Below are 22153 nucleotides of genomic sequence, written 5' to 3' on the forward strand. Positions count from 1 at the left end.
ATTTCAATTATTCTCTTAATTTTTGGATATCATTAAACCCTCCTCATCCCCTCAGCTGCCATCACATCCACCTCACCTCCTAATGAAGCCTCTCAATCACCTGGTCTGCCTCAGCCTGGACCAAACCACCAGCACCCATAGGGGGGTGTCACATCTCACCTGTATGATGATACAGTAGCTGTGCCCCTGCTGTCCTCCCCACCTCCTCTCCAGAACTCTCAGACATGTGAATATAACATTATATCAGCTCCAGATACAGGACACAGTCACAGGAGATGAGCTGCTCCCCCCCCCACCTAGGAATGGAACAATCCAATAAGTTTGTGCAAAGATCCAAAGTAGTGCAAAGATGAAGGAACAGGTGCAAAGAGCTGAAGACATGGAGAAGATGGAAGGAGGAGGAGGGATAGAGGAGCAGGGGGCGCCCTGTGTCCTGGGTAATGTCCTAATTATTGGCATCATTATTATCTGTATTGCTCATTACTGCTCATTATTAGGGATCTCAATGAGGAGGACGAGGCCTGTTACCAGCTATATATACCTGCAGGGGGCTATAAAGGTGCATTCACATAGTACAGTTGGGTGCTGTCGGTATTGCACCCTATGCACGTACCCTAATGCTTTATTTGGGGAGTGGGCATGTGCTGGCCCCTGTCCTGTCTCATACACCTGGTTGTGCTTTATATACCTGGTGACATGCACACAAGCGGTATATTACACCCCAGGTAACAAAACGTAATTGTGTGACGTAAAAGAATGTATATTAGGGAGCATTCACACGGTGCACCCCTGAGACCAATGCAAGTGTATGTTTAATATAGCATTGGGGTAATAAACAACATCATAAGTTGCGTTGGAGAAGCTGTATACGTCTTATCCAGTGTTGCTGTGGATTTTGCAGGGATAACGTTACATAGGGATGCGTTCACACGGCACACCCGAAAAAAACGCATGATATTTTGATGCTGATTTTGTTGCAAAAATCAGGACAGGCCGGTTTTGCAGCCCCTATGCAATGAATAAATGGAGGCCTGCTCACGGTCCTGTGCAAGGGGCCTAAATGATTGACATGCGAATGCAACCTGAGGATAATAACTCACATTATGAGATCACAAAGGGTTAACCTGCTGCAAACAAGAGCGTAAGTGGATGGAATTGCAACAAATCACATCAGTATGTTGCAAAAAATATAATAAAGTATCATTCACATCAGATTGTGAGCCCGGAGCGCAACGACTATGTCTGTCCTGACCCTGCAATTTTCTTGAGTGCACGCGGTATATAGTGATACAATGGAGCCAGTCGCCATAAAGACAATCTCCCGATACAATGACATTGCAGTATAGATAGATGTAATGAACTGCTGAGGTTCAGTAGCCGTAGCGTCGTACACACCAAAGTCATGTCTGATGTCGAGTGAGGGGGCAGAATTTTTAATGAACACATTTTTTTTTTCCTCCAAAAGCGCCACCATTGTACATGGGCTGTGTCAGGTATTGCAACCCTTTACATTGTGAGTAAATAGAACTAAACTGTAATACCAGTGACAACCAATAGACAAGAATGGCGCTATAGAGCTATAATGTCTAACAGCCAGCACACCCAGCTTTCCTAAAGTCCTGAACCGATGTTATGTTATGCAGGGATATGGGGGAGGGAATGTGTCACAGCAATAGTGCATGGAATGGCTGATCAGGAGTGTGAGAAAGCTGGGTCTATACATATTGGAGGAGCCGTATTGCCCCCTAGCTGTGTCCGTTACTGGAAAAGCTGAGTTGTATCTGAAATAACCAGCGTTACAGCTCCCCCAGTGGCGGTCACACAAATTTCTGACCACTTGTGTCGTATCCTTCACCATCTTGGTGAAATCTCTGTAATCCCTGCGGCCGGGTGTAATGCGCCAGATGTGTGAATTTGCATATTGCCCCGCCTAAGGTTGTGTGTACAGTATGAATAATAATCTGGTATTTGCAGGGATGTGAAGCTTTTGCATTTGCCAACGTCCCTTTTGCTAACCTCTAGTCACCCCCTCTCGCTGGTTTTTGTGATGTTTATGTGCAAAAATTGCAATTCTGCAGAAAATGCACCAAAATCAGCATGGCGAAAATGCTGTGTGAACATACCCTAATAAATGAGCATCCTCTAGTATAAGGTAGATGTATTTGATTCGTCCTGCAGGGCGCAGTAGAACACAATGATACTGCCTTCTGCTTATAGGAGAAGAAAACTGGGGAGAGCAGAGCCCAGAAGAAGGGCAGTCACATAATAAGGGGCAAGGTGCTGCACTGTATATGGGGGTGATAGGCCTGTGTAAGCTGGGCAGATTTTGCAGGTGCCAGAGTGGCCATATGGCGCTCACACGGTTAGCACTGCTCCGCCATCCAGGCTCTTCAGGTACACCACGGGAGGTCCCCTGCCCCAGAATGAAAGTCTATGCAAGTCCCAGGGGTCTATTTAGTGGATGGCAGATAATATATTACCAGTGTACCCCTTTAAGAAATGGGTTCAGACTTCTGGAGATGTGATATATTATGTACACCTGGCAGAGAGATGGCGACACTAACATCATGGTCTTCTCCATTGTCAGATTCCACTGAAGAGCCATCTCTGCTGTGCACCGAGCAAGAAGGAGAAGAGTCGTCCTCCGAGTACAACTCAGTGATGGGAGCCGGACATGGGGATGAGCTGGAGAGATCCGACTCCGGAGAATACATCATCAAGGTCCCTGAGAGCGCCCCTGATGGCGGGCACTGCCAGCTGAGCCTCCTGACAGTATGTGGACCTCTGTCTGATGGCTCTTCTGGTGGATATTATGGTACCTACGGTACAGAGACTCCTCAGGACCCCCGATACTATACTACAGGGGGACAATACCAGCCAGTAAACCTGAAAGTGACAGGAAGCTTTCAGACAGCAGCCCCCAATACCCGGCGGAGTGCACGTTGTGCGGCCTCATGTAGGCCCCCCGGCTATATATGTGATACAGGACAAGGAGGAGAGCAACCGAAAAATAAGTATCCGGGAGAGAGTATGGAAGAAATGGGCGGACCAAGTAGGAAGAAGAGTCGTACGCTATACAACATTGGTGAGATCTGTAATGTAGACTGACACATGGCACAGCCTACTATGGTATAATACCGCCCTATATACAAGAATATAGCTACTATAATACTGCTCCTATGTACAAGAATATAACTACTATAATACTGCCCCCTATGTACAAGAATATAACTACTATAATACTACTCCTATGTACAAGAATATAACTACTATAATACTACCTCCTATGTACAAGAATATAACTACTATAATACTGCTCCTATGTACAAGAATATAACTACTATAATACTACTCCTATGTACAAGAATATAACTACTATAATACTACTCCTATGTACAAGAATATAACTACTATAATACTGCTCCTATGTACAAGAATATAACTGCTATAATACTGCCCCTATGTACAAGAATATAACTACTATAATACTGCCCCTATGTACAAGAATATAACTACTATAATACTGCTCCTATGTACAAGAATATAACTGCTATAATACTGCTCCTATGTACAAGAATATAACTACTATAATACTGCCCCTATGTACAAGAATATAACTACTATAATACTGCCCCTATGTACAAGAATATAACTACTATAATACTGCTCCTATGTACAAGAATATAACTACTATAATACTGCCCCTATGTACAAGAATATAACTACTATAATACTGCTCCTATGTACAAGAATATAACTGCTATAATACTGCCCCTATGTACAAGAATATAACTACTATAATACTGCCCCTATGTACAAGAATATAACTACTATAATACTGCTCCTATGTACAAGAATATAACTACTATAATACTACCTCCTATGTACAAGAATATAACTACTATAATACTGCTCCTATGTACAAGAATATAACTACTATAATACTGCCCCTATGTACAAGAATATAACTACTATAATACTGCTCCTATGTACAAGAATATAACTACTATAATACTACTCCTATGTACAAGAAAATAACTACTATAATTCTACCTCCTATGTACAAGAATATAACTACTATAATACTACTCCTATGTACAAGAATATAACTACTATAATACTACTCCTATGTACAAGAATATACCTACTATAATACTACTCCTATATACAAGAATATAACTACTATAATACTACTCCTATATACAAGAATATAACTACTATAATACTACCTCCTATGTACAAGAATATAACTACTATAATACTACTCCTATGTACAAGAATATAACTACTATAATACTACGCCTATGTACAAGAATATAACTACTATAATACTACTCCTATATACAAGAATATAACTACTATAATACTACCTCCTATGTACAAGAATATAACTACTATAATACTACTCCTATGTACAAGAATATAACTACTATAATACTACGCCTATGTACAAGAATATAACTACTATAATACTACTCCTATATACAAGAATATAACTACTATAATACTACCTCCTATGTACAAGAATATAACTACTATAATACTACTCCTATGTACAAGAATATAACTACTATAATACTACTCCTATGTACAAGAATATAACTACTATAATACTGCTCCAATGTACAAGAATATAACTACTATAATACTGCTCCTATGTACAAGAATATAACTACTTATTAGTACCATACTAATGTCCTCTAGTGGATAGGAATATAATACATGTATATATGTGGTATATTGTTGTCCAGTATGGTATACATATCGCTATAGAATATACTAGTTACATAGCGGTTGTAATGCTGTCACGTATATAACGGTATATTTTCTCCACTCATGTCCCGTTCCCTGTTCTCGGACTGTCTTATAGACCAGCTGCAGGAACTGGAGCGAATATTCATGGAGGATCACTATCCGGACAGTGAGAAGAGAAGGGAAATTGCTGAAATTATTGGGGTCACTCCACAGCGGATAATGGTAATTGGGGTAACTAAATATTCTGTAACGGCGGAGGTAGGTGGACATTGGTTGGGACCTATGTGTCTCCATGGGTACAGACCACGGTCACACCTCATGTAGTCTGATCTTCTACTATGTCACCCTCAGCGACTCTCTTGGTTCTATCTGATTTTGGGAATGTTGGGTGATTGGCATTATGACTGTGGCCCTGACATGTCAGTATTAGGGGCCACATCTGTCTGGTACTCTCTCCCTGTGTTTGGTTTTCCTTCCGCCCCCCAGTAACGTCCTGATGGGTGTGAGTAGGGGATATATTATATGACCTTCTGCCTTTGTTCTAGGTTTGGTTTCAGAACCGTCGCGCTAAATGGCGTAAAGTTGAAAAAACCTCCATAAAGGGCGTGAAGAAGACAGCGCCGGGCCCTGTAGGGATGTCTCATCCCGAGAACGCTGCCATTTCTTCTTCCGCTCTTACCCGGCCAGAAGCGCTTTCATTTACAGTCACTTCGGGTCATCACCCTTATGGTCCGCTATCTGGCATCAGGAACGGGTGAGGGAACTAGAAGGTGTCTAACATACTCTGTGCTGCTGTGGAAAGCTGCTCCATTCAACATCTTACTCTTGGTCTTCCCACCTTCTTCTCTCTACACTTTGCATCGTAACCCTGACCTCAGTAACAGTGTTGCGTCCCACATGATTGCACTGCTCTCCTGAAATACTCTGTGCTGCTGCAGCATGCTGCCCCTCCCACTTGTCTTTATTCCCTGGCTCTGTCCTCTACAGCCCTGACCTCACTCGAGTGGACAGGTCTCTCTCCTCTCTGTTATGTCTCTCTCCTCTCTTCCAGGTTGTCTCTGGTGCCCAGCGCACTTCTCCAGAGGTCTCAGTCCATGGATGTCTCTTCGCAGCAAAGCTCCTTTTGCAGTTCAAACAGCAACAGCTCAGGTAGGTGCACAGTAGTGTAAAGTATAGGGACCTGCTGAGTCCAGGGTGGCTATATGTGGCTCTCTCTGGCCATTGGCATGTTGCTGGTGTGTCTCTGGCCATTGGCATGCTGCTGGTGTGTCTCTGGCCATTGGTATGTTGCTAGTGTGTCTCTGGCCTTTGGTATGTTGCTGGTGTGTCTCTGGCCATTGGTATGTTGCTGGTGTGTCTCTGGCCTTTGGTATGTTGCTGGTGTGTCTCTGGCCATTGGTATGTTGCTGGTGTGTCTCTGGCCATTGGCTTGTTGCTGGTGTGTCTCTGGCCATTGGTATGTTGCTGGTGTGTCTGGCCATTGGCATGTGTCTCTGGCCATTGGTATGTTGCTGGTGTGTCTCTGGCCTTTGGTATGTTGCTGGTGTGTCTCTGGCCATTGGTGTGTCTCTGACCTTTGGCATGTTGCTGGTGGGTGTACGGGTACTATTATGTGCTTGGCTCTGTATTATGGTTTCCTATAGGTTTTTACTTGCTCACCTCTCTTTCTTTAGTGTCCAGTCTGGGGTCTCCGGGTGTCATCTGCCTACCGCCATCCCAGGAGTACCTGCCCACATTCCACAGCCCTCCACCCATAAGGCGTGCGGGGCTACCTATGTCCATGACCTTTAACCCCAGCAATCACATGGTACCTCTGATGTTGGAGACACCAGAAAGCTCCCTCACACCATCACCCAACAGCGACATATTCACCTATAATATTCAGGAGTATGTATCTATACTGCCATTAGATTTTTATTACTATCTGTGTCTAGAAAAGCTGGGTGACTAATGACCGTTTGTATGGCCACCATTGTAGGTCTCCTATCAGTTCATTGTGTGATGGATTCTTCTGTCCACAGGTCCCCAGTACTTGAGACTATGCCAGGCTCTATGAGATACCCTCCGCAGTACTACCACCAGAGTAACCCACTGGGACCTTTCCAGATGTCCCAGTATTCCCAGTACCAGCGCCTTCCACTGCACAACCTCACGCCCACCTCTCCTGACGACAGCGCTTTTCTTACCGTGCCTGCTAACAACAGTGGCATGTTGGCATATGGGAACCCAGGAAGCTACCTGCAGGGGCGGCCGGCCGGCCACATCGTGCTCCAGCCAAGCACAGGTAATGTCACAAGCTGACATGTCCACTAAGGAGAAAATCAGGGGTCCCAGAACCCCCAGTGTATATGTGTGACCGCCTCTCCATGGTCACACATGCATGTTACTGCTGCATTCATACAGGGGTCTCTGGGACCCCCATTCTTGGTGTTGGGGTCATCTCCAGTGATCAGGCACCTCCCCCTTAGGAAACCCCCCTCAGGCTTTAATTTCCTATAACTGGAAACCCCCAGTATCACGTCCTCGTGTCTCCTTCCCCCACCTGGCAGACAATAGCTGATTGTCCTAAACAATGACGTTCCACCGCCATGATGAGTCCAGACCCGTCCTACAATATGTGTAAACATACCCGGCCCCTCCAGACACAACAAGGAAGTCAGACGGTAGACTAGAGAGCGCCTGATACGAAGAGACGTCTGCAAAGGCAAACGAGAGCGCAGCGTTTAGAGAATACTGTGCGATCTCGATCCTCACCATCTCTGCTGGCTGTACGTGAATGGAAACCTTCACATACATTGTCATACTCCAGTCACAATCAAAGCTGCATTCACATTGCTGCTACAACTTGTCCATGGGTTATATCTAGCATTGTAGTAGAACTCCTCTGCAATGAACAGGGCTGTGCTGTGATACCATATACAGCCAGTGGACAGGGGGTGGCGCTATTTTAGAAAATGTATATTGGATGCTACATCTTCCACAGTGCATAGAACCTACTGACCCAGCAGAGGGCGACAGCGAGATGTGAAATCTTATAACCTGCGGGCCTATATTGTTTCCAGGATGTTCCTCTGTTATTCCTCTTGGTAAAAGTATAAATGCATTGACAGATTGTAATACTTTCTGTTCTTATTGCACAGTGCAGGGCTGCAGAGTCACCGACCCATCGGGTAACACCTAGTTATTAATAAATTCCAAAATTTCCAGGAGGAATAATAGAGGGACGATACAGTGAAGGAATTCTAGTCTTGTGAGATTCTGGATTATCAGATGGCGCATGACTGGAATGTTCTGTGTACTTTATGTATATTATTGTCACTGTCCTCTCCTCTCTCAGCAGGCGGGCTCTCCTTCCGCCCCTCTCCATGGAATGATATGTATATACAGGGGGCGCCGTATACCTGCTCCCGTCCCCAGATAAGTGTTCGCAGCGTTCTAGAGCAACCCCAGTACCCCCAGTACAAAGCTTGTGTCCAGCAGCATCCTCAGAAATCCATAGCGACGAGCGAGGAGGCCGCAGAGACAGCGGAGGACACCGAAAGTGAGCTGCACGGTACAGCCATATTAATAGAAAGTGAACGGGGATTGTGCAAGGCTGAACGCACACGGTCGAGTGTTCCCTCCGGTGCGCTTCCAAGGGGGATGGTCTGACGGTCCGTTACGATGAACATAGAGCAGGTCTTATAATGCTCCGTATCATCAGAACGGATCGGAAGCCCCATAGACGTGAGTGCAACACGGAAGGCACACGGATGTGACTGCAGGCGCATTCTGATGCAGACTCAGCCCCACCTTAGACAGCGCACTTGGTCATGTTCATGGCGCCTTGTCCTGAAATCTCAGTGCCCCCATAGAAATGAACAGTCAGAGAGACCTCATAGTGACCGCCACTGGAGTGAGCAGTCTAGAGAGACCTCATAGTGACCGCCGCTGGAGTGAGCAGTCAGAGAGACCTCATAGTGACCGCCGCTGGAGTGAGCAGTCAGAGAGATCTCATAGTGACAGCCACAGTGCCCCCATATCAGGGAGCAGTCAGAGAGACCTCATAGTGACAGCCACAGTGCCCCCATAGGACGGTGCAATCAGAGAGACCACATAGCGACCGCCACTGGAGTGAGCAATCAGAGAGACCTCATAGTGACCGCCACAGTGCCCCCATAGGACGGTGCAATCAGAGAGACCTCATAGTGACCGCCACAGTGCCCCCATATCAGGGAGCAGTCAGAGAGACCTCATAGTGACAGCGACTGGAGTGAGCAATCAGAGAGACCTCATAGTGACCGCCACTGGAGTGACCAGTCAGAGAGTGTCCATAGTACTGGCTGGGGTGCCCCCATAATGATAGCTTGCACCTTCCCAGACTCATCCTTTTGGAGGAGTTATACATATAATATTTACTATTACTACTATTACCGTGTCTTTCTTCCTTCTAGTTGCCGATAAAGATGCGTCCGCCTCCTTCTGACCTTCCAGTCGGCCACCGGTTCTTGATCTTTGTCGGTCGTGCCCAGCGATGTGATGACATTTTCTGTGTACAGTTTATTTGTTGTTTTTCCTTCAGTTCTCTGTTTATTTGTTGTTTTTCCTGTTTCTGTGACGTCTCTTGGACGCTTCCTCTTGTGTTTGCACCTAATCTCAATAAAAACACGTTTTGTTGAAGTTTTTGACATCAGTCTGCTGCTCGTTCTTTGGTTTTACGTAGGTGTTAGTGGCCAAATACTGAGAATACCATGTAAGATGTCCGCCATGACAACTGCTAGACGGATGGCCCTTGTAAATGGTGAAACGGTATAACAACCTATCCCTGCCCAGTGGATGGGAAGAGGATACTCTTACGATTTTTAGGAGACCTGGTGATCCTGGTCGTTCATGTTGCGGCCACGCTTGACCAAGTGTTAAAGAGCCGGGATCAGACATTGGGACAACCCCCAATATGGCGTGCTTCATAGGCCTATGATGTCATAATCCCCCCCAAAAAACGGTACTGAGCTCCAGTATTTTAGTAGGATGACCAATTCAACACCTGGCTCCCCCTCCGATCGATTCTTCAAAGAGACTTTGGCGCTCCAGACAATCATCGTGGCCTCTTCATTGCGTACCAGACACCGCGTCATAGATTGTGTCTGGTATGGTAGCTCAGTCCCTTTATTTATTGATGGTGATGTCACAGACCTATGAAGCCGATGATGACGTCATTCAGGTGGCACCTAAAATCACTTTGCCGTCAACTGAATGGGGATGAAGATTCCATACAATGGCGGTCATTGCTACTCATTGGCCTGTGTATATGGGGCATCGGAGACCCTCCATGTTTTTGTCAGCCTTGGACAGGTATTGAGTACCACAAAGAGCAGATGAGTCCGACATGTCACTATTCGGTTATGTTCACCACATCTTGTGCCAATAGTAGTCGTAGGTTTTTTTTTTACATTGGACCAGTCACACAGTACATCATGGCGTCCATGGGTGTCTTCCTTCTGAGGTAAACATGGCAATAATGATGTGTAGACCACCGTTTGTGTACATTGTGCCAAGGCGTGACCTGTACCAGAGCACATCATGGCGTCCATCTTCCTTCTGAGGTAAATGTGGTAATGATGTGTATACCGGGTTTTGTTTACATTGTGCCAAGGCGTGACCTGTACCACAGCACATCATGGCGTCCATCTTCCTTCTGAGGTAAATGTGGTAATGATGTGTATACCACGTGAAATGTACCAGAGCACATCATGGCGCCTTCCTTCTGAGGTAAACCTGGTAATACCCCTGCCGTAAACACCACCATCATAAAGCTGTGAGATGTCATGAGTTGGGATAAGTTTTTTAATGGTTTTATGTGGCAATTCTGTGGCCATTCTTGGTTTGGGCATCAACTTTTTTTATTTAAGAAATTTTTGGTGGGAGATCTGTGACAAAACTGGCCCAGAGGGCTGCTGTGTTGGCTATAGGTGTTTAGACTACACAGAGGAGCTGCGCCCCTGTCACGGCTCCAGTCACTGACACCACAGAACAGATCGCCATTGTCTACTCTCTAAACTTCCTCCTTCATCGTCGTCCTGAAAACCGCGGGAAGAGCTAGAACGGGCCAATCGGCGCCAAGCCCGCGAAAATCGAGTGACGTCACGGCATTGTGCCTGGACGAGGAGGCGGGGCTAGAGAGCGCGACGCATGCGCAGCTGCCGAGTTAACGCTCACAAGCACCGGAGGGATAGCGTGACTACGGTGTGTCCGGTAATCCCGGGCTCGGGGGTCGCGGGTGCAGCTGAGGGGATTCATGCGCAGAGCTCCGCGTCCTGCCGGCTCCCCTGCCAGCCACACTCAACTGAGGAGGATTATTGTTATTTTTTGTTAATGACACCACGTGACCTGGTGGGCGTGGCTTACACACTGCCTCTACTTGACCGACAGGTGAGCAGGACTTCAGGGGTCTGGTGGGGTAGTGCGCATGCGTCAGGTGGTCTCTTGCAGGGCAGTTCCACTTGATATGTTCTGAGTTTTGTTCCCCTCCTATGTTACTGCTGGTTATCAAAGACAAAACTATTTTTAATAAATCCCTTATGAGCAAAAAAAAAAAAGTTTTAGGTCTGATTTTGACTTGCTGCCTTTATATCCATTGAGACGACCTGTCATGTGATTGGTTGGACCGCGCCGCGTTACATGTACGAATACGTTGCTGGATTTCACTTTGAAATAATAATACGCCTGTGGCCGCCATGTTGGCCGCTTCGGCCCCGTAGGAATGTTATGAGATGGTCTTAATCCCGGGATGTAGTTGTTATGTCTTCTATGATGGTTTTCTGACATACAAGACATAAAATTGTAAAAGAAAAACGGCATCTTTTTGTTATTTTGCCCCACTGGCTGTTGTGTAGGGTGCCGGTTACTCAGGGGGCGGTGTTTACAGCAGTCGGCTCCCCGGGGGCGGTGTTTACAGCGGCCGGCTACTCAGGGGGCGGTGTTTACAGCAGTCGGCTCCCCGGGGGCGGTGTTTACAGCGGCCGGCTACTCAGGGGGTGGTGTTTACAGCGGCTGGTTCCCCGGGGGCGGTGTTTACAGTGACCAGGAAAGGGGGGGGTCTAATTCTCCTTTCCAGTCCGATAATGTCCTGTCCTGCTCTGGGTTGTCTGAACTTCCCCATAAAAATTATTTGCGCAAAGCAGCCGGACGTCATCGGACTGTGACCCAAGTTCCATTTGTTAAATATGCACCATGGGATTAATATAATAACGTACAGAGCACCATGGGATTAATATAATAACGTACAGAGCACCATGGGATTAATATAATAACGTACAGAGCACCATGGGATTAATATAATAATGTACAGAGCACCATGGGATTAATATAATAATGTACAGAACTATGGGATTAATATAATAATGTACAGAACACCATGGGATTAATATAATAATGTACAGCAGCATGGGATTAATATTATAATGTACAGAGCACCATGGAATTAATATAATAATGTACAGAGCACCATGGGATTAATATACTAATGTACAGCACCATGGGATTAATATAATAATGTACAGCACCATGGAATTAATATAATAATGTACAGCACCATGGGATTAATATACTAATGTACAGCACCATGGGATTAATATGATAATGTACAGCACCATGGGATTAATATAATAATGTACAGAGCACCATGGGATTAATATAATAATGTACAGCACCATGGGATTAATAAAATAATGTACAGAGCACCATGGGATTAATATAATAATGTACAGCACCATGGGATTAATATAATAATGTACAGAGCACCATGGGATTAATATAATAATGTACAGCACCATGGGATTAATATAATAATGTACAGCACCATGGGATTAATATAATAATGTACAGAGCACCATGGAATTAATATAATAATGTACAGCACCATGGGATTAATATACTAATGTACAGCACCATGGGATTAATATAATAATGTACAGAGCACCATGGGATTAATATAATAATGTACAGCACCATGGGATTAATAAAATAATGTACAGAGCACCATGGGATTAATATAATAATGTACAGAGCACCATGGGATTAATATAATAATGTACAGCACCATGGGATTAATATAATAATGTACAGAACACCATGGGATTAATATAATAATGTACAGAGCACCATGGGATTAATATAATAATGTACAGAGCACCATGGGATTAATATAATAATGTACAGAGCACCATGGGATTAATATAATAATGTACAGCACCATGGGATTAATATAATAATGTACAGAGCACCATGGGATTAATATAATAATGTACAGAGCACCATGGGATTAATATAATAATGTACAGAACACCATGGGATTAATATAATAATGTACAGAGCACCATGGAATTAATATAATAATGTACAGCACCATGGGATTAATATAATAATGTACAGAGCACCATGGGATTAATATAATAATGTACAGAGCACCATGGGATTAATGGTGCCATATAAATATATAATAGAACGAGCGCTGCTGCAGGTGTGACTTTAGTTTATGGCTGGTTACAGAGATTGTGTTTCTGCCTTATGGAACGTCATAACCCCAGACGCAGATCTAGGACAAGGCGATTGCTAGAAATCCTCAGAACAACATCTGCAGCGAAACAGAAAGAAAACGGAGCCATAAAGCGTCCGGGGTCAGTGCTGAGCTAGGCGAGGTGGCGTCCAGCTGGAGCCCGCTGCGGTGAGATCTGCGAGGCTGCGGACAGATGGTTTTCATATTGGGACCTCAGGGGGGGATCGGGTTCACTTGTGGTTTTTTATGTAATGGAACGTCTTATTTTCTGTTTACCGTGTCATTACCAATCCAGCGCTGGAGAGGGGATTTCTACCCAAAAGAAAGCAAGCTTGCAGATTTCTAGTCATCTGTTAAAGGGGAGGTTGGGTGACGACTAGCATGGCCGCCATGACAGAGCTTGGCATCTCTATAGATTTGGGGGATATTCACACACAATAGTTTGTATGACTATAGGGATTGCAGAACTCCAGGCACCTGCCATGCTCTGACGGACGTGTTTTTAAAACTGTCATGTATAAGCTTCAAGAGACCGACACAATTCTCCATGGAGTAATGGGGGGCAGATTTCGGGGCTCTGGCTCCATGTTACAGGTCAGCACAGGCGGTGTCACTGCACCAAACCCCCTATAAGTCTATAAGGACCCGCGGGTGATTTAGGGTCCCACATAGACCTGACGGATTCCCTTTATATGAGTGACTTATCCTTGGGATACCCCAACCTACTGATATGTAATAAGTACAGCCAAAGTGTAACAGAGGCGACTCCTGAAGAGGTGGAGGGCCCCTTTAATTGCCTGCACCGCCCCACCCTGACTCTCCCTCTCCCCCCCCCCCCACCATGTAGCAGCTTCCTCTTCCTCACACACTGTTATTTCCCTTTCGTTGCTTTCCTCTGTTCCCCTCTCACTGCCGGCTGGTTATAATATAACATGTGACTCCTGCCGGCCGCAGTACTATACAACAATATTCGGGGTGAAGCGACCTGGAGATGTACTTCATACGTTCACATGGCGGCATTGGTTGATGTGGGTCTTTATTTGCCCCTTGGGTGTCTACGGACGGGTGCAAAATGTTGATAATATGCAGATTATCAGAGGCGGCCATAGACATTAGCTGGCTGTGATCTAGATACGCGTGTCATTGCTTTATGGGTTATTTCTCCTCGGGGTATATAAGGGCAGTCGTCCTTCTGTTTCCTGGCCCGGCTCCAGCTTTCACTTCTGTAAAGTTTTCCGCCCTCCCTCGAGCCGTCGTCGTGTGTGTATGTGCGATTGTTTCCTCCTTCAGTAAACAGAACAAAGAAAAGTGTCAGATACCCGCTGACTGCCGTACACCTATATATGGTGCATAGATCCTACACACCCCTATAGGCATGCTTATTCAATGGGGAAGGGGAGTCCATGCTGCCAGACCCCTTTCTACCTTCTACACCCCTCAGCCTGTGCTACAGGCCTGCAATAGCCAAACATCTCCCTGCCAGGTATACTGCTTGTATATACGGCTGCACGTACATGACTGTGTGCATGTGCTGGGTCCGGCACATGGATAGTGCGGTGCGCCTTCACAGACCCATTCATTTGCTTCAGTGAGCCCGGACCATATAACAGGCAGGTGTAAGACCTGTCCTGATTTGCATGGACCCCTGATAATACATAGGTGTGTGTATACATAGGACACTAACCATACTGCATACAGCTGTGTGCATGGAGACCCCCTGTAAAACCCACATCATGTCCATTATTGCGACGGGTTTTATCTTTGCAATGCAAATGTTGCAGTTGAGCTGCTGCAAAATCCTCTGGATTGTCGGGCTTTGTTTAGTTTCTCTTTTGCTGCGGCAATTTACAGGAATTACAAAAATTCTGCATCATGTTCACACAGTGTGACCTTAGCCTAAGGAAAAAAAAAACAACTTGTATTTATCCTGAGCTTCACGTTTTCCTCGGCCATGACAGCAACTCTGTGAGGAGAACCTGGAAGATAATAAGGGACCACACCTCACCGCACCTCAGTTTAGGTTTCCTGTTTTCTGCGTGGGAGGTTCCAGGGCTCATGACACAACAATTGGGGCTGGGGGCGAAGCTTTAACCAAAGATTTACTTTGTTTCCTTGGAAGACTTAAGTCTAAGAACTGTCTCAGTTTCCCGTTCAGGCTGGTGCTCCCTGGGCCATGCAGTCCCCTGAGGTCCTGCACCTTCATTCTTCCTCCTCATCTTGGAGAGTGAGGGTGTGGAGAGCCATGTCCGGGGGAATAGGTGGTGGAGCTCATGCTTGGAGCCGGTGCGTTCCACAGAGAGGTCGGCGACACTTCCAATGATGTCACATGACTTCTGAATCATCTGGGGACGTTCCATAGGAAGAAGTGTCCCTTACCCCTCGTTCACATCTGTGTTGGAATCTGCATGGGAACGGAATACCAAATGCAATTTCAAGCGCTGTGCAGTAAAAGCACACGGACCCCATAGACTATAATGGGGTCCGTGTGCTTGCCGCGCGCAAGCTGTGAAATCTGAGCAGGTGGTCACCTAGCGCTTTACGCTTTCTGCCCCGAGGCGTCACCTGATCTATCCTGCTATGTGAGGCATCTGGATATAGGACACATCCCCCTGTGTATACGGCAGGTAAAGTAATGTATACCTGCGCCGACCTGCCACATGGAGACATCACAGGCCGCCCTGGTCCGGATTTCTGATGACTCTTTCTTTGGTTCTTTAGGATGCTGGGAGGAATGCAGGAGCACCACAAAGACGCCCTCATCCGGCTGAGGGTGCGATTACTCCAGGAGATGGTGCCGGACGAGCTGATCGAGCATCTGGTGGCCAAGAAGGTCCTGACTCCATATATGCAAGAAAAGATCCAGGTAAGAGGAGGAGGAACCCGGCCATAGAGCCAGAACTGAAAGCGCGCCCTGGTGAAACGCTTTCATATGGTGAGACTCATTCTAAGGACAGAATGGTGGCGTGTTATTAGGATATTGTAGCTTTGTATGGCTTTATGTATCCACTGGATTGTATTGTTATGGGTTCACGCTCTGTTTTGTACACACGGGGTTCTTCTAGCTTCTAGATACATTTATACCGCCACCTGTGTCCTTGTATCCTATTTATGTTTCTATGTCTTCTCTCCTGTCTCCAGTCTAAGGGGGTGAGTTTCCGGCAGAATAGCGCTCTACTGGATCTGCTTCCCAAGAGGGGCCCGAATGCCTTCTCCATCTTCTGTGCCGCGCTGCGGGACACCGATCAGGAGCACCTCGCCGATCAGCTGGAGCAGCAAACGAGGAGACCCAAAGCAGAGGTAAGGTCGGCCTCCGCCACCGGGGACCAGAGCGCCGTCACATGACCTTACATTGCACCACCTGAGCCCCAGAAATGGTGTCCTCATTACGCCCTACCCTATTGCGTTGCCTATATTTCCCCTGTATACACAGACTCTCCCTTTATATATACCTTTTCTGTGTCATTCTTACGGGTGACTTTGTGTAAGGTTCCTGATATTTCCTGAGAGGACGTGCAGGCCCCGGCTTCTTCCTGTCTCAGTGTGTGATGCATTCGGACATTTCTGGACAGTATCCCATTGAATATTCCTACTAATCCTATTTTCTTCAATAAAAGTAGGCCACACACATCAGTCTGAGCGCCCAGCACACAGTGGACAGGGATCGGACCCGTCCTGAGTTTTTGGCTGTGCTCCTGGGTATGTGTATGGAGCCAAAGAAAACAATCCTCGACCTTAAAGGGATTTTGCGAACCCAAATGCTGTTTTCATACTGATGATCTATCTACAGGGCTCCTCTTTAGTTGGGGTCCGACCCCCAGAACCTCTACAGATCAGCTGTAGATAGCAGCAGTCCTATTACTTGTATAGGAGGGGTGCTGCATGCGCTCCCTGGCACCCAGAGGCTGCGGCAACAATTGATCTGTGCGGGGCTCAAGAGTCAGATCCTGCCGCAACTAACATCTACCTACCCCCACCTATAGTCAGCGACTAAATATCTAAATCCTGGAAACCCCCTTTCCCAGGATCCTCTGTGTTACTGTGCTGTGTGTGTAACGTCCTCCGGTATCACATTCACTCTGCGATGTTTCTCATTACAGGAAACGTCTTTCCCTTTGTCCGTGGAGGAGCGCGGAGGGTTTCATCGCTGGCGAGGTGAGTACAATACTCTGTCCTGTCTGACACTACAATTACAGATCTGCAGCGGAGGGGAAAATAATAGACAAAGGTTCTGGGATTCACCGTAATGTCAGATCAGGGATAGGGAACCTTCACCTCTCCAGCTACTGTGAAACTACAACTCCCAGCATGCTCCATTCACTTCCATGAGAGTTCCAAGAACAGCAGAGCAAGTGTGCATGCTGGGAGTTGTAGTTTTGCAACAGCTGGAGAGCCGTACGTTCACTACCCCTGTGTCAGATGAAGGGGATGATGAGAGAGGAAAGTGGAAGCAGTCAGTAAGGGGGGGTCTGTAGATATTCGGTGGATACCCCTACCATGAGTCCGCACATGTATGACCACGGCTTCTTGTGTCTATAGGATTGATAGCCAACAGTATCCCGTGGAAGTGAGTGGTCGCTGCAACTTCATTCACACGGGGGACCCTCGGACCCTCTTAGACGCCATTTTGACAGGCCTTTTAGATAGTACAGGGACTTGTATACTGTATATGTGTCCAGGGATTCTTCTCCAGCTCCATCATCTGTCGTCCTTTCTTAGAGTCCTGCGAGCATTGTATAGATGACGGAGACGGCCCGGGCAGCGTGGCCCCGACTTCAGTGGACTTCTTCCTGTCGCATCAAAATCAGGTAGGAGAAAATGCTGATCTGCGGTGGCGCTGTGTTGTCCAGGTTATTTTCGGTGTTATTTGATGGAGCGGGTGGTCTGAGCAGTCGGGAGGGTCACATGTGCTGTCACAATAGCAGCATATACATGTACGAACCTGCTGCTGTACAGGGCACACAGGACCCCCATTCACGTCACATTCATTGGTCACATGACCTGATTGCTGCTCAGTCCCATTCAAGTGACCCCCAAACAGCTGAACTATGGGGGTCCCGGGTGTCAACAAGGATAGAAGCATGGAAAATCACTATAACCCTTTTATCCGTTCATTGCTTTCAGGCCTACAAGATGACCACACGGCCACGTGGCCTCTGCCTGATCATTAGTAATGTCTCCTTCTCCACGCCCGATCTGGACTATCGCCACGGAGGAGAACTAGATCTGAAAGTCCTGAAGCTTTTGTTTTTCCATCTGAACTTTGCAGTCCATGAACGCTGCAACGTCACGGCGGAGGTAAGTCCATGAGAGACGTCTGTGTCCTGGTTTTCTTCAGTTTTTATAGATCCGCTCCTAGTCCGTGTAGAGTTGCATTGTGTAAGGTGAGGACATCGGGCCCCTGAGGTAAAAGGGCCACACCTTAGGCCAGTGTCACGTGATGCATAGGAACGGCTGCAGGACCCAGCCCCATCATGAGGCCAAGGTCCGGGCTGTTGTAATATAGTGATGTCCTCAAGGTTAGCTATTGACTTGTATTATCTCCAGTAGGGGGCAGTAGAGCAGCAGGTTCTTCCTAGCAGATAATAGCTATATAATATTTCCTTGCATGGAAGACTTTGCAGATTACCCGGATCTCTGGGGCTTTCTATTTGCTTTTTCTGCACATTTTCCGGCTGTGATATTTTGGTGTCAGAGCTTGTGCTGTCTGCTACACGGCTTTGTACACGTGTTACATCGCCGCGTGTTGTCGTGCGCTCCTCGGGTTACATGTAGTGATATCTGATGCTGCGCTCTGGGTCGGTGATGGTGTCGATGCCGGTCCCGTTTCACGTTACTATTATGATAAGAATAGATTGTGTCGTACAGGCCGGGATCACTTCTGATCTTATTCTCTCCTTATAGGATATGATGTCGGAGCTGGACGGCTTCTCCAAACTGCCCGAACACTCCCAGCTGGACTCCTGTATCGTCGCCATATTATCCCATGGAGTGGATGGTGCCGTGTACGGATCTGACGGCAGGCTTGTGCAAGTAAGACAAATACACGTAAAGGAGCACTAGACTGAAACCGGCGCCACCGCATTATGTAGTGGTGGCATCGGGAACTGCAGGCCTGCTCCCGGACCATGACCGATCTGATACTGATGACCTATCTTCATGACAGGTCATCAGTATCCAACTTTCCAAGGCCCTGAACAACCCTTATAAGCCCCATCCCTTTGGTTAATCCTCACCCCCTCTGTAGGAGGAGAATGAGGGTTGTTCGACCTTCAGTTGCCATTGTTGGTAGCTGTTAGTTTTCTGGTTAGAGGCGACCTCGTGACTTTGCTGACGGTTTCTATATCACAGTTACAGGAGGTGTTTACGAAGCTGGACAATGCCCACTGCCCACAGCTGCAGAACAAACCCAAAATGTTCTTCATCCAGGCGTGCCGAGGAGGTGAGTGATGTCACTGCGCTACTACGTGTGATGTCACCGCTCTACCACATGTCATGTCACTGCTCTACCAGATGATGTCACTGCTCTACTACGTGATGTCACTGCTCTATCACATGTCATGTCACTAGTCTACCACATGATGTCACTGCTCTACCACATGATGTCACTGCTCTACCACATGTGATGTCACCGCTCTACTACATGTCACTGCTCTACCACATGATGTCACTGCTCTACCACATAATGTCACTGCTCTACCACATGATGTCACTGCTCTACCACGTCATGTCACTGCTCTACCACATGATGTCACTGCTCTACCACATGATGTCACCGCTCTACTACATGTGTTGTCACTGCTCTACTACATGTGTTGTCACTGCTCTACCACATGATGTCACTGCTCTACTACATGATGTCACCGCTCTACTACATGTAATATCACTGCGCTACCACATGTCATGTCACCACTCTACTACATGTCATGTCACTGCTCTACCACATGATGTCACTGCTCTACCACATGTCATGTCACTGCTCCACCACGTCATGTCACTGCTCTACCACGTCATGTCACTGCTCTACTACATGTCATGTCACTGCTCTACCACGTCACCGCTCTACTACATGTCATGTCACTGCTCTACTACATGATGTCACTGCTCTACCACATGTCACTGCTCTACCACATGTCATGTCACCGCTCTACTACATGTCATGTCACTGCTCTACCACATGTCATGTCACTGCTCTACTACATGTCATGTCACTGCTCTACTACATGTCATGTCACTGCTCTACCACGTCACCGCTCTACTACATGTCATGTCACTGCTCTACCACATGTCACTGCTCTACCACATGTCACCGCTCTACTACATGTCATGTCACTGCTCTACTACATGATGTCACTGCTCTACCACATGTCACCGCTCTACTACATGTCATGTCACTGCTCTACTACATGATGTCACTGCTCTACCACATGTCACTGCTCTACCACATGTCATGTCACCGCTCTACTACATGTCATGTCACTGCTTTACTACACTGCATCATCTCCACTTTCTGATTATTTCTCACTTCTCCTATACACGACCATTACTGCCTCACCTCAAGCCTGGTCAAGTGACTGGGGCTAAACTGTTATATGTAGGGCTTTATTCCTCTATAACACGTGTGTCACATATTATACCTTGTATGTACCATAGAAGAGACAGACCGAGGCGTGGACCAGCGAGATGGCAGAGAACAGAGCGGGTCTCCTGGCTGTGAGCAGAGCGACGCTGGGAGAGAGGACAGCAGAGTGCGGCTGCCCACCCAGTCCGACATGATCTGCGCCTACGCGTGTCTGAAAGGTAAGACGGGAACATACGTGATATAACAATACAGACAGTCACAGGCCAGAACCCCCCGGTCCATCATCCTTCACTACCCAGACAAGCCCTGTAAGCCAATAATAATAATGTAAGCTCCTGAGCACCCCCTACTGGCCACTGTCAAGCACAGCAGCCACATGAGCTTGTGTATATGTATTTAACACGCGTGTGTGTGTGTGTGTGTGTATAAATGCATAATGTCAGGTTACTTTTATTCTCTTTATTTCTAGGTACTGTATCACTGCGCAACACAAAGCATGGCTCCTGGTTCATACAAGATCTTACAGACGTGTTTTCCAAACATGCCAAGGACACACATGTAGCAGACATGTTGGTGAAGGTAAGCTTCTCCTCTTATACCCCTGTTCACATTGTCACTCTCGCTCTGTGTAACCTTCTCTTTCCCCCTCCATATAGGTGAATGCCCGCATTAAAAGACGAGAGGGCCACGCACCGGGAACAGAATACGACCGCTGCAAAGAGATGTCGGAGTACAGCAGCACCCTGTGCCGAGACCTCTACCTGTTCCCAGGGGTGCCCCCGCCCCCGCGCCCATGTACACAATCCTGATTTACATTTTTGTATCGAGAAGAGAATTTCTTTATTCTTCCATGTTCTGTTCACGTCTTCCAGCTTTGTATCGTCTCCCGTCAGACCTGCGCACATTCCTGGCCAGGCCGCGTTCACACACTGTGAGGTCGGTCCGGTACAGCGGATTATGTCTAATAGTTTGATGTAGACAGGCCCCTCCTGCAGGGGGCGCATTTTGAGCCCCTCTATTTTTTGGGTCTATTAAGTGGGAACAAAAACTTCTTACGTCAGATGCCACATGTCATTTTAGACTAAAACAAGTCTATTTTTTGTTGATTTTTTTTTTTTTTTTTTAAATTTCCCTCCAGAATCTGTGGGAACTTGGCCTAAATGCGGGTTCTGCAGAATTTTGTATGGAGGCGAATATTGGAAAGGTGACCGCACTGTATGGTTGTATGGACAATGTGCAGCCAAAGATAGCTGCCAACCATAGATCAGCCTGTAAATAATTACATT

General features: G+C 46.7%; 2 protein-coding genes across 2 annotated transcripts; both read left to right on the plus strand.

Annotated features, from left to right (window-relative positions):
* The first annotated feature begins 349 nt into the window (after window positions 1-349).
* Window positions 350-9220, plus strand: LOC142183251 (homeobox protein NOBOX-like). Its single transcript, XM_075258277.1, has 9 exons — window positions 350-437; window positions 2588-3085; window positions 4871-4977; window positions 5301-5509; window positions 5807-5892; window positions 6429-6652; window positions 6775-7039; window positions 8096-8296; window positions 9189-9220. Exons 1-9 carry the CDS (start codon window positions 350-352, stop codon window positions 9218-9220), a joined length of 1710 nt encoding a protein of 569 aa, XP_075114378.1.
* Window positions 9221-10949: 1729 nt separating this feature from the next.
* On the plus strand, window positions 10950-21920 carry CASP2 (caspase 2). Its single transcript, XM_075258433.1, has 11 exons — window positions 10950-11163; window positions 16007-16151; window positions 16427-16585; window positions 17386-17440; window positions 18005-18093; window positions 18410-18583; window positions 19190-19318; window positions 19637-19727; window positions 20939-21085; window positions 21337-21446; window positions 21524-21920. Exons 2-11 carry the CDS (start codon window positions 16008-16010, stop codon window positions 21674-21676), a joined length of 1251 nt encoding a protein of 416 aa, XP_075114534.1. The 5' UTR covers window positions 10950-11163; window position 16007; the 3' UTR covers window positions 21677-21920.
* Window positions 21921-22153: the final 233 nt, after the last annotated feature.

Source organism: Leptodactylus fuscus, chromosome 10 (assembly GCF_031893055.1).
Source record: "Leptodactylus fuscus isolate aLepFus1 chromosome 10, aLepFus1.hap2, whole genome shotgun sequence".
Taxonomy (NCBI): Eukaryota; Metazoa; Chordata; class Amphibia; order Anura; family Leptodactylidae; genus Leptodactylus; species Leptodactylus fuscus.

Bases quoted from the DNA above. Each gene is read 5' to 3' on its own strand.
- LOC142183251 (XM_075258277.1), top strand. From the start codon at position 350: ATGAAGGAACAGGTGCAAAGAGCTGAAGACATGGAGAAGATGGAAGGA. The intron at 438-2,587 runs GTAATGTCCTAA...CTCCATTGTCAG, and splicing joins GGGGGCGCCCTGTGTCCTGG to ATTCCACTGAAGAGCCATCT. The intron at 5,893-6,428 runs GCAACAGCTCAG...CTCTTTCTTTAG, and splicing joins CTCCTTTTGCAGTTCAAACA to TGTCCAGTCTGGGGTCTCCG.
- CASP2 (XM_075258433.1), top strand. From the start codon at position 16,008: ATGCTGGGAGGAATGCAGGAGCACCACAAAGACGCCCTCATCCGGCTG. The intron at 18,584-19,189 runs GTAAGTCCATGA...CTCTCCTTATAG, and splicing joins GCTGCAACGTCACGGCGGAG to GATATGATGTCGGAGCTGGA. The intron at 19,728-20,938 runs GTGAGTGATGTC...TATGTACCATAG, and splicing joins CATCCAGGCGTGCCGAGGAG to AAGAGACAGACCGAGGCGTG.